The 13,372-nt window shown below is 37.9% G+C and overlaps 1 protein-coding gene across 12 annotated transcripts in view; it reads right to left on the bottom strand.

The window, feature by feature from the left end:
- Positions 1-13,372, bottom strand: part of TMCC1 (transmembrane and coiled-coil domain family 1) — a 238,932-nt gene that overhangs the window by 161,111 nt on the left and 64,449 nt on the right. For 8 of the 12 annotated variants that reach the window (XM_074198491.1, XM_074198499.1, XM_074198492.1 and 5 more), the window contains 2 exons: positions 5,755-5,874; positions 1,263-1,319 (listed from right to left, as the gene is read on the bottom strand). Coding sequence is in view for 1 of the 12 variants with exons in the window: in XM_074198501.1 (XP_074054602.1) it covers positions 1,263-1,319; positions 5,755-5,764 (67 nt within the window). In the remaining 11 variants the exon portion in view is untranslated. The remainder of the gene's footprint in view (positions 1-1,262; positions 1,320-5,754; positions 5,875-13,372) is intronic. The other 4 variants (XM_074198500.1, XM_074198507.1, XM_074198502.1 and 1 more) reach the window with 1 other exon arrangement.

Genomic DNA, 13,372 nt, shown 5'->3' with positions numbered 1-13,372 from the left:
TGAATTTTAAGAAGAAACTGATAAAGTATTATCTATGACATTATTATAATTCTCCAAACTTACTCATGTTCATAGTCATCTGCTGTACTAGCCTTATGATTCAGGGACAGATGGGAAGGAATGAATAAACATTTGGAAGATAGCTAAATTTTCCTCTGGAGTAAGATATTTTTTTAAAAAACTGATAAAATGGTGACTTTACAAATAAGCAAAAATATTAATAAAGATCTCAGTTTATCTTCCAAGGGTACCTGAGACAGAACTACCATGTAAGAAATATTAACTTGATATCTGGGAAATCTTTTTTTTTTTTTAATTTTTGCAAGGCAAATGGGGTTAAATGGCTTGCCCAAGGCCACACAGCTAGGTAAGTGTCTGAGGCCAGATTTGAACTCAGGTACTCCTGACTCCAGGGCTGGTGCTCTATCCACTGTGCCACCTAGCCGCCCCAGAAGTCAAACTTTTAAAGAATTAAATAAAGAATACCTAACTTTTTTTTTCAAGGCAAATGGGGTTAAGTGGCTTGCCCAAGGCCACAAAGCTAGGTAATTATTAAGTGTCTAAGACTGGATTTGAACCCAGGTATTCCTGACTCCAGGGCTGGTGCTTTATCCACTACGCCACCTAGCCGCCCCCAATACCTAACTTTTTCTGGCCTCCTAGCTTCATCTTTCCAAACTCTTCTGCACTGTTGCCAAAGGATGTAAGGTTTTGCCATAGTAAATGGATCTGAGGTGACAAATCTCTAATTGAGAACCAGAAACCAACTGCAAAGCCAAGTATGCCATTTTGAAAACATGTTTCATTACAATTGTCTTTGTAGTCAAATGTTATGTGTGCCTTTTCTTTGAGTCTGAAATTTTTAAGTAGACCAATCATTGCTGATTAGAGAAATGAGTACTATTTAAATGCCAGTTTTTAGCAGCTTTTAATGCATTGGACCAATTTCACCAAGAAAAAAATTCAAGCATCCAAATTTAAAATGCATCCATCTACTATTAAATTGCCAAAAATCAACCATGTAAGTTATCTCATAGAAATAAAAATACAATTAGAACCAAAACTCAATGATGTTAAGTAACAAAATGAAAATATATTTTTTAATTCTATCAAATACTGAGTAGAACATTCTACCAAAGCCATCCTGAAACATATGGTCATTTTTCTTAAAAAGGAAAATTTGTTTTGGATTAATTTGATCCTCCCAGAAATATAATCAAAGCAACTCCACATACTGCATAGAGCTGATAGCTGATACTTGCCTCCATCATTTTTTCTTAAGTATAACCAATGTGCAAGGATCCTCTTAAGACAGGAAGCTGGAAAACAAACAAAGTATTAAAAGGAAGAAAGCTCATGGAAAAAAAAAACTGTATTAACTTGAAAAAAAGCAAGCAACCATCACTTAAAAATAAGAGAAGTAAATAACAGTAATATGATCTTTTTTAAAAAAAGTACAATTTGGTGCTACCAAATGGTGCTTCATTATACACTCAAATAGAATTGTAATAAAATTCAAAACAAGTACATGAAAAGTCACAAAACTTTTCCAACAAGCCCATTTGTGTATTTATTGATAACAATATGTGCTATATGTGATTATGCCAAATCAAAACTTAGAAAGAATGAGGTAGTTCTACAACACAATACATAAGATAGTAATGATAAGAACATTCTTTGACAGTATTTTTTTATTTAAACATATAGCTAATGACAGCAAATTCTGATTGCTGTGGCATTGAGGTAATTTACCATATTGACTGAATACAGGTCTTTCCTGATTACAGATCCCACTTTTCCAAAAGAAATGCTATTTATTCATCCTTCCTGGTGAAGTCAATTCCTCCAAAACAAAGTATAGTCTGCCATAATTATATCAATCAATCAATCAATGAGCATTTATTTAAGGGCTGTTATGTACAATGTTAGGCACTGGGGATAAAAAATACAATGAATTAAATATTTTTCCTAATATGGAGGATATAGTGTTCATGAAGAAAGATAGTCCATTAAGTATATACAGAATAAATGCCCCAAGCCACAATGTATTTAAACACATGGCCACTAGGATCGGGGGGAGCAGCAAGAGATTCATGAAACTTGAAGGGTATATTCCAGGCAGGGGGATCCCAACAAGGGAAGTGGAATGTGGATGTGTCAGTGAAAATGGAGAGACACAGACTAGAGTACAGTTTGTTCTAGAGGCTACTGGGGGGGGGGGTCATTGGAGTTTATTGAGGAGGAAAACCCCAAAATCAGATCTTCCATTAAGGAAAAGCTGTGTCCACACTCCAGTGTGGATGGCAGGGGAAAGCCTAGAAGTGGGGCAATGAATCAAGAGGTGACAGGAGAGGTTGAGTGAGCAGAGAGAAGGGGCAGGACGGAGGCCAGGAACCTGGAGAAGGGCCTGCAGTGCCTGTCACATCTGTAAATGACAGGTGAATGCTGGTATCTTTGACAGAAATACAGAAGTCAGATCAACAGAAGGATTTTGGAAAAAAAGAAAGTAAGTTTAGTTTTCTTCAGGTTTTCCTAAAAACGTTTAATGGGCAATTAGTGACCTGACACTGGACCTTAGGTAAGAAAGACTGAGGATGAATAGATTGATTTATAAGTACTCTGTTGAGATATCATGGTTATATACCCATGGAAACTGATGAGGTGGCCTAGAGAGCAAATACAGAACAGGGATTTATAGACTTCTTTATGTCATAGACCACTTTAGCAGTCTGGTAAAGTCTATGGAGAACTTAGAATGATGTTTTTAAATGCATAAAATGAAAAACAAAGATTTACAAAGGAAAACAATTATAACGAAATGCAATTATTAAATACCAAGTTCATGGACTTCAAAGAACCACTGATATAGAGGGAAAAGGGAAGAGGGTCTTAGACAGAACTTGGGAGAAAGTATAATAGATGATGAGCCCACAAAGACAGAGGAGCAGTCAAAACAGGAGACAAAAGTAAGAGAAATATTATGAAAACATAGAGAGAATTAAGTATTTGGGAGCAAACAGTGGTCAAGAGTGTCAAATGTAGCAGACAGTTCTAGAAGGATGGGGACTGAGAAAAGATTATCAAAGATAGAAATTAAGAGATTACTGCGAAATTTAGATAAAATAGATTCAGATGAGTAAGGAGACTGAAGCCAGAGGCAAGAGTTGAAAAGAGAGTGTGGAAAGGAACTGAAGGCAGTGAAGACAATTTTTCAAAAAGTTTAGATAAGGAGAAGAGCTATATGGAATAGCTTGATATTCAAGTTCAGTAAAAGGATTCTTCTTCTTTACTTTTTTTTTGAAGGAAGTAAATAGACTTGGGCATGTTTGAAAGCAAAAGGGAAGACACTTGATACAGAGACAGATTTAAGATTTGAGAGAGAAGGGTGGAAGGAGAAGCATGAGATATTTAGGACTGCAATCTGCTGGAAAGGGCAGGAGGGGATGGAATCAATCACAAGTGTAGAGGGATTGGCTTTGGTAAAGAGAAGATCAAATTCTTTGTCACAGATATATCTATAACATGTGTATGGCATAAATATGACACATTAATTTGTTCCCTAAATTTTCATAATTTACTGAATTCAGAAAAGTATAAAATATAGCACAATACTAAAACCTATGTAGATTACTGATTAATTGAATGACTCTTTAGATGAGAGAGTAGCTCTAAGACCCCCCTCAACATTTCACATTGCTATGTGTCATAAACTTCTTTACCTCATGGAGATTACATCTAGTAGGAATGATAACATTTGCCCAAATAAATACAATAGAAATTAGAGGGACATACAGGAACAGTGAACAATCTAGTAAAGGATAATTATTACTTCAAAACTCCAAAAGACCTATGATTTCAACCCTCTAGGCATTTTCACATAGATCATAACTCCTCTGAATCTTAGTATATAGTCTTTATGAGTGGTTAAGGTTAAAAATTTCCTCAATTGATATCCCACCTTCTTTTAGTGATGTGTTCCTTTACACTGAGATAGGCTAGGACCCAGAACCTGTAATCAGGCCTGTACCTGAAGCCTTTTCAGTTTGGTAGGGCTTGCCAGAGCTTGTATACTGTTGGTGTAGCATTTGCAAACTCAAAGGTTATCTCTAGGCAAGAAAGCACAACTGAAATATGACTTGAAAAGAATATTTCAAGAATATGAGGAGAGGGGCAGCTAGGTGGCACAATGGATAAAGCACCAGCCCTGGAGTCAGGAGTACCTGGGTTCAAATCTGGTCTCAGACACTTAATAATTGCCTAGTTGTGGGGCCTTGGGCAAGCCACTTAGTCCCATTTGCCTTGCAAAAACCTAAAACAACAACAACAAAAAAGAGTGGGTACAACTTCAGAAGTTTAGTCATTTAAAAAATAAAGAATATGAGGAGAAAACTTCAAGAATATGAGGAGAATACAGAGATTGTTTCTTCAGTTCCTAATGAATAAATCTTTGGATCATCCCAGCCTCTTACTTCTCCTTTACTATAGTTAATTCAACTTCTCCACCAAATGGTAGACGTGAAAAGTTTAAGAAAGGGAACTAGAGGCAGCTAAGTGGCACAGTGGATAGCACACCAGTGAACTCGTTGGGGTGTGTGTGTGTATGTGTGTATACATGCACACACACACGCACACACACACGCACACACACACATACTAACAGGCATTTCGTTGTGATGGTGGAATCTTTTGCCCCGCCTACACTTGGCATACCAAATCCTGTTTCAGAATCACTGTCTTCAGTCTTTCTTCAGTTTTAGGAATCTCCACTCTCATATGTATGTGGTGAACAGGGAGTTCTCCTTGACAGCTGCCCTATAACATTCTATTACTATAAGTGGTTCCCTTTCAGGTGAGACAAGCTTCAGAGCCTCCAGGCATCATCATCCTGGAAGAACCCTGATTGGGGGAGGGGGGGGAGCTGGGAGGGCATCCCACGGTGGGCTTTGAGTCAAGTCACTTGGTCTCTCTGGGTCTCAATGACCTGTCTATAAAAGGAGAGCTGAACTAGAAAGCCTCTGAATCTAAGATCCCATCACCTTACCAAATATTTTTTTATTTATATTTGTTTGACAAAACCACTAAAACACACCTGAAAAATAAACAGCAATAAACATAAATCAGAGAGGCAGTACAGTATAATACAGAGAAAAGCAATCTAAAGTCAGGAAGACTTGGGTTTTAAGCCCTGCCATGGTCATGAGACGGTTGAGTTAACTGGACGAGCCACTTAACTTCCCAGTGACTTGATGAAAACAAACTGACTCTGACCACAAATGGAAATGTCAGTTTGAAATTTGCACTGGCAAAGGAAATTTTTTCAATAGGAACTCCATAAATTAATGAAATCTCAGGTCTGGACCAAAAAATAAAACAGAACAAAATATAAAGCAATATAATAAATTAAAATTAAAAATCTTGGCTGCTATTGAACTACACTTGAATTTACACATTTGCCTGTTATTTCTTTCATTGGAAGGTCTGATGCTTTTATAATGAAAAAAGAAACGAGTTTAAAACTGGCACAGCCACAAACATTGTGGTCCTTACACTGAAATCTTCCAGAGTTCTTCCTTTCTCATTTCTCCTTAGTGTCTCTATCACTCACTGAACTTCTCTCTAATATTTTGTTAATTTTTAGTATCTCATCTCCCCAACTCTGGAAACTCCTTAGTATGCCAGCCTACTTAATACAATAATGTATCTTGTGAAACAGAAGGAACTTAATATGAATTTAAGCAGTTTTTTAAAACCTACTTTGCATCATTAAAAATGAGTCTTCTATTGGCAGCAATGCAGCAATCCCTTCTCTTTGATATGCTGATATAGAATAAAATTGGATTTGTCCTGTTAGTTTCACTCAATCACTATGTTCACCTGAAAACAGAAATCAGGGGTCATAAAACTACAGATTTTTACAGGTGACAAATTTATCTATCTCAACCTCCTCTTTTTATAGATGAGGGGGGAAAAAAGTTCCAGAAAATGCACCTAGTGAGGTGCTCATGGATAACATAATGTTAGAGCTCAGATTAGATAAGAACCTCTATCTTCAAACTCCAAATCCAGTTCCTCACCCCCCCCACCCAAAACATAGTATTTCCAGGTCACTTTATTCAATAAGTATTTTTAAAACAACTTCTATGCTTTGTTCTTGTTCTGGCTCTTCAACTTTAGGTCAATCACTGATCTTCCCTGGATTTCAACTTCCTTATATAAAATTAAGGAAGTAGTTTACATGATCTAAATAGTCCCATGTAGTTCTTAAAATTATAACATTCTGAAAAAGTTTTATTATTAATCTCTTCACAAGTATGACAATAAAGTTTTTTTTTTAAAAAAAGGCAAGTGTGATTTAGACAAGAGATACTTAATGTGGAGTCTACAGGCTGTTTCAGGAGGTTTTGTGAACTTAAATGAGGGATAATACATCTTTGTTTTTGCTGATATATAATCAGATATGGCATTTACTCTAAGTTTTGAGTTTTGCTTGATTTTTGGGTTTTTTTTAAATTCTGAGAAGGAATTTATAAAATGAGAAAGTTAAGAAAACAATTTAAACTAAGGCCCTTATTTCCCAAGCTGTTTACAAATAACAACATATATATTTAAATGATCATTTGTTTTGAAATATTGTTATATTTCTGGAAGAAAAAAGTAAAGATACTGTAAACACATTGTTTGAATGGGTTTTATTTAATAATAGTTACCGTTGAGAGAACTATAAAAATCTAATGCAATCCTAAAGGACCTTTAAGGAAGTCGTCTTCTGAAGCATTAAGTCTTCTTAGTTTTTATTAGCAAATGGTCTACCTATATCCTTGATGAAACTATTAGAAGGGCACAGGCAGATTTCACAAATAATTTTCTTTAATAGCTTATCTGTTAATAGATTAATTAAAATTAGATAAATTATGTTAAAAATTAGTTAAAATATGTAGAGAACAAAAAAAATCCTTCTATTATTTAATGCTTTTAAAAAAGTATTTGATTCCAGGGTTCCAGGGGCAGAGCCAAGATGGTGGAGTAAAGGCAGGAATTCCCAGAAGCTCTCCCCCAGACCATTCCAAATAGCTCTAAATAAAGACTTTAATCAAATTCTAGAGTGGTGTAAACCACAGAAAGACTGAATGAAACAATTTCCCAGTCCAAAACAACTTGGAAGATCTGCAGAAAAGTTTTGTTATACTAAATTGGAAAGGGTTGCAGTGCAGCCCAAGTAGTACCAGCTGCCAGACCAAACTGACTCTAGCCATCCAGGAACAGTCCATGAGGCACCTGGGTTCATGGTAGCAGTGGCATTTCCCAGACCTCTCAGTCCAGGGATTGCTAAGGACAACTTGGAAGCTCAGCAGGAAAACTGCAGTACAAGAGTGAGAGGAGCCCGGACTGGTGCAGATCTCAGAGCAGCCCTGCCCCAGGTCTGTGGAATCACCCAGGCAGCTGCAGCTGCTTCCAGAGTGCTCAGTCCCTGTAGGTTAAGGAGGTTGGGGAGACTGCAGAGGGTTCTCCACTATCCCTGGGACAGGACTCTGTTGCTTTGCCCTTACTCAAATCCCAGCCTCAGAAAGAGGAGCTTTACTGTCACAGCAGATGCTCCTCACAGTTGTAGGACAGAGGGGAGTGCTTGTGGGCATCCACAGGCCAGAGCACAGGCAAGGAGAGCAGTGGGAGCCTCTCATAAGTCATGGCGGGGGGGGGGGAACAAAGCCAAGATGGTGGCGTGAAAGCAGCATTTCCCAGTAACTCCTTCCCCTCAAAACTCCTAAAGTCCACAAATTATGACTCTAGACAAAATTTAGAGGGGCAGAACCCACAGAAAAACTGAGTGATACATTTTCCCAGTCCAAGATAACATAGAAGTTCTGGAAAGGTGTGTTTCACCAGGATGGGGAGTTGGAAAAAGCCCAGGTCTCAACACAGCCCTGGAACAGCTTGACGGGGCAGGGAGAGAATTCTGCTACACCAAAATGAGTGTGGAGTGAGGGAGCACCTGCCGTAGAACCTGCTGCAAGAATCTGGAGAAAGTAGTCTGCACCTCCAGAGCATAGGCCACAGATGGTAAGGGGGCTGGGAAGACTGCAGAAATTTCTCATCTCTCCCTGAGGGGAGGACTCTGCTGTTTGCCCACAGCCAGATCCAGGTTGCAGTTTGGGCTTCCCTAATAAGATAAACAAGCAGGACTCCTCCTTACAGCTCCAGGGCAGAGGGGAGTGCTGGGGTCATCTAAATATCAAAGCACAATGGCAAGAGAGCATAAGACCTTGGAGGAATAAAGGTCCCAGTGGGGGGTCCCCCCCCAAAAAAACCCAAAGCCTTGGAAGTGCTGTAAATTAGTATTGGGCTGAGGAAATGAGTAAACAACAGAAAAAGAAGAATCTGACCATAGAGAATTACTTTAGTCCCATGGAAGATCAAAACACATACTCAGATGATGACAAAATCGAAGCTTCTGTATCCAAAACCTCCAAGATAAATAGAAAATGGGCTCAGACTATGGATGAGTGCAAAAAAGACTTTGAAAAGCAATTAAGGGAGGTGGAGGAAAAGTTGGGTGAAGAAATGAGAGCAATGCAGAAAAATCATGAAAACCAAATCAACAGCTTGGTGAAAGAAATACAAAAAATACTGAAGAAAATAACATGTTAAAAACCAATTTAGGTCTAACGGAAAAAAAAAAGGCAAATGAGGAGAAGAATGCCTTAAAAAGCAGAATTGGCCAGTTGGAAAAGGAGATAAAAAAGCTCTCTCTGAAGAAAGTAATTCCTTCAAATGCAGTATGGAATTAAAGGAAGCTGATGACTTTGCAAGAAAGCAGGAAGAAATAAAACTCTTCCAAAAAAAGCCAAAAATTAGAAGAAAATGTGAAATATCTCATTGGAAAAACAACCGACCTCAAAAACAGATCCAGAAAAAGTAATTTAAAAACTATTGGGCTATCTGAAAGCCATGATCAGGAAAAGAGCCTAGACTTCATTTTTCAAGAAATAATATAGCAAAATTGCTCTGAGATCCTAGAAGCAGAGGGTAAAATAGAAATTGAGGGAATTCACCAGTCACCTCCTGAAAGAGATCCCAAAAGAAAAGCTTCCAGCAATATTATAGCCAAATTCCAAAACTCCCAAATCAAAGAGAAAATTCTAAAAGCTGTCAGAAACAAACAATTCAACTACCAAAGCTCCATAGTCAGGATTACACAGGATCTGGAAGCATCTACATTAAGGGCTCATAGGAATTGGAATATGACATTCCAGAAGATATAAGATCTTGGTTTACAACCAAAACCCAGCAAAACCGAACACACTCTTTCAGGGGAAAAGATGGACTTTCGATGAAACAGGGGACTTTCAAACTTTCCTATTGAAACAACCAGAGCTGAACAGAAAGTTTGATCTCCAAGTACAGGACACTGGTGAACCATAGAGGGGGTGGAAGAGAAGGACTAACTATGAGGAACTTAATGATATTGAACTGTTTGTATTCCCGTATGGAAAGAAGATATTGATAAGTCATATGAACTTTCTCATTTATAAGAGCTGTTAGAAGGAGCATAGATAGACAGGACTCAGGAAGGAGCAGCATATAATGGTATAATATAGTAAAAAGATGGAGTCATTGGGTGATAAAGGAAAGTACTGGGAAGAAGATGAAGAAGCTAAGAAATTTCATTAAGAGTCAAGAAAAACCTTTTTCCAATGGAGTGGAAAGGGGGAAGGCAAGGGGGAATGAGTGAGCCTTCATTCTCATCAGAAATGGCTCTGAGAGGAAATAACATACACACTTAATAGGGTGAGGAAATCTATCTTACTCTAGAGAAACATGAGATAAAAGGGATGGGATAAGGGGGAATGGGGGGAGGGAAGGGGGGGAATAGGTGATAGAGGAGAGGGAAGATCGAGGGAGAGGGTACTCAGATACAACACACTTTTGGACAGGGCCAGGATGAAAGGAGAAAGAGAATAGAATAAATGAGAGTGGGGAAGAAGAGAGTGGAGGTACAGGCTAGTAATAGCAACTGTGGGGAAAATATTGAAGCAACTTCTCTGGCAGACTTATGATAAAGAAAGCAACTTACCCCAGAGACAGAGCCATTGGAATCTAAACACAGACTGAAGTACATTTTTTTCTATCACTATTCTTGAAGTTTCTCATCTTCTGGTTGGGGATGGGGTTTATGTTTACTCTTATAACAAAATTATTGTAATAATAGTAATAATAACTTAAAGTTCACTTGCAAAAAAAATTGAAGGAACAGAAGTTGGGGGTGGGGGTGTCCCTAAAGACAGCTACAAAAACCCTCAAAAGCTTGGGGCAGCTCATCTTTCACCTTAGTAGCAAAGTCCCACCTTAACAGAGAATTAAAATCATGTCTTAGGCTGAGGGGTCCTATGGGGGATCAAAATATACAATTAGTAGGTAACAAAGTCAAGTCTCCTACATCCAAAACCTCCAAGAAAAATTTGAATTGGTCTCAGGCTATGAAAGAGCTCAAAAAATTTTTGAAAATCTTAAGGGAGGAAGTGGAAAAATTAGAAAGAGAAACGAGAGTGATGCAGGAAAATCATTAAAACAAGTCAGCAGTTTGGTGAAGGAATTACCCCCAAAATGAAGAAAATAGTATCTTAAAAATCAGTTTAGGTCAAATGGAAAAAACAGTCCAAAAAGTCAATGAGGAGAAGGATGCCTTAAAAAGCAGAATTGGCCAGATGGAAAAGAGATTTTAAAAAGTTCTCTGAAGAAAATAACTCCTTCAAATGTAGAATAGACCTAAGGGAAGCTGATAACTTTGTGAGAAATCAAGAAAAAATAAAACATAACCAAAAGAAGGAAAAATTACAAAATAATGTGAAATATCTAACTGCAAAAACAACTGACCTTGAAAACAGATCCAGAAGAGATCATTTAAAATTTACTGGGCTACTTGAAAGATATGACCAGGAAAAGAGCCTAAACTTTATTTTTCAAGAAATAATCCAGCAAAACTGCCCTGAGATCCTAGAAGCCGAGGGTAAAAATAGAAGTTGATAGACTCCACTGACTACCTCCTAAAAGAGATCCCAGGGTAACTAGGTGATGCAGGAAAGCACTGGCCCTGCAGTCAGCAGGACCTGAGTTTAAATCTGGTCTCAGACACTTAATACTTAGGGCAAGTCACTTAATTCCACTGTCTTGCAAATACTGGGGGGGAGAGACAGAGAGACAGACAGAGAGAGAGAGAGAGAGAGAGAGAGAGAGAGAGAGAGAGAGAGAGATCTAAATTCCCAGGAATATTACAGTCAAATTCCAGAATTCCCATGTCAATGAGAAAATATTACAATCATCCAGAAAAAAAGAGTACAAATATCATGGAACTACATCAGGATAACACAGGATTTAGCAGCATCTACATTAAGAGCTTGTAGGGCTTAGAATATGATATTGGAGAAGGCAATAGAGCTTGGATTACAAACAAGAATCAACTACCCAAGAAAATGGAATGTTCTCTTTCAGGGGAAAACATGGACATTCAATGAAACAGGGGACTTTCAAACATTCCTGTTGAAATGACCAGAACTGAACAGAAAAGTACAGAATTAAGATGAAACACAGAGAGAATGGATGGAAAGAACAAAGTAGGAGGAATTTAATGATGATGAAATACCTGTATTCCTGCATGGGAAGATGATATTGATATCTCATATGACCCTTCTCAATTATTAGGGCAGTTAGGAGCATCTATAGACAAGGCACAGGAGGGAACTGAATATGAAGGTATAATAAACTATAAAAATTGAGCTAATGGGCAAGAAAAGACTGTCCTGAGAGAAACAGAAAGGAGAGTAGGAATGGGCTAAGTTGTTTCACTTATAAAAGAGGCAAGAAAAAGCTTTTGCAATGGAGCAGAAGTGGGGAAGGTGGGGGGGAAATGAGTGAACCTTCATTCTCATCAGATGTGGCTCAGAGAGGAAACAACATACAGGATATAGAAATCTATCTTATCCTAGAGGAAAACAGGAGAGGAACAGGATGGGAGAAAGGGGGAGGGGGTAGGTGATAGAAAAGAGGGAAGATTGTGGGAGAGGATAATCAGATAAACACTTTTGAGAAAGGAAAAAGGGCAGGATGAAAGGAGAGAGAGAAGAGAATAAATGGTAGTGTGGAAGAATAGGATAGAGGGAAATATTGAAGCAATTTCTCTGATAGACTTACAATAAAGAATGCTATCCACCCCAAAGACAGAGCTGATGGTATATGAGCACAGACTTTTTTCTTTCACTTTATTTTTCTTGAGGTTTCTCTTTCTTTGTATGTGTGTGTGTGGGGGGGCGTTATGTTTACTTTTACAACATAACTATTGTAGTAATGTGAAAAATTTTTTTTAAAGTATTCAATTCTGGAGTAGCTAGGTGGCACAGTAGATAGAGTACCAGTCTTGGAGTCAGGAGAACCTGAGTTCAAATCCAGCCTCAGACACTTATCAATTGCCTTGCTGTGTGGCCTTGGGCAAGTCACTAACTCCATTGCCTTAAAAAAATTTTTTAAGTATTCAATTCAGTAGACAAAACAAATATGATTGAAGACTTTTCTCAAACAAGGTCTCTCCTATGCAAACTCTAGAATCATATATGCCACTCTGACAATTATGACTATCAAGATAATGACTGAATAATTGTCTGACTATTAACAGCAAACTAAGCATAAACTGAGTATAGTTTATATTCAAAAGAAAACAGCATCAATAAAAGGGGCAGGGGATAGAATCCTATATTAAGTCTATATTAAGATAGTATATAAAATGTAAAGAAAACCAGGAATCAAAGAGGGGAAGAATGTCTGACAGTATTTAGGTAAAGGTCAAAGGAGGAAGAAAGATGTGATTCTGTCACTGGAATAAATATTACAGACCACCTGTACAGGAAGAGGAAAAAGATGAATTTGAGAAACAACAAGCCAGAAGGCTGGCACAGAGACATGATCAAATAGTCACGTGAACTTCAATAACCCAGACATGTGCTGGACTTTCAGTTCTCTCTGCTAAAGGCAGAGCAGCTCATCATTTCTTGATTTACTAATCATTTTATCTTTCAAAAGGTGGAAAAGCCAACAAGTAGAAATTTTATTCTGCATATGATTCTCAATAACGGGGCAGGGATAGTTAGGTGGCATGATGGATACAGCACTGGCCCTGGAGTCAGGAGGAACTGAGTTCAGATCCTGTCTCAGACAGTTGACACTCTATAGCTGTATGACTCTGGGCAAGTCATTTAACCCCAATTCCCTTGCCAAAAAAAATCAATATCAGGAGGCAAATGTCCGGTAGGACAAAATTTATAAGAACCATGAGGGGAAATTCAATCCTAGAGTTTAGAGAAAAGGAAAACATCTTAGATTTGAA

This window comes from Macrotis lagotis, chromosome 8, assembly GCF_037893015.1.
Source record: "Macrotis lagotis isolate mMagLag1 chromosome 8, bilby.v1.9.chrom.fasta, whole genome shotgun sequence".
NCBI lineage: Eukaryota > Metazoa > Chordata > Mammalia > Peramelemorphia > Peramelidae > Macrotis > Macrotis lagotis.
The sequence above is the reverse complement of the archived record's forward strand: the minus strand, read 5'-3'. Positions and strand labels throughout refer to the sequence as shown.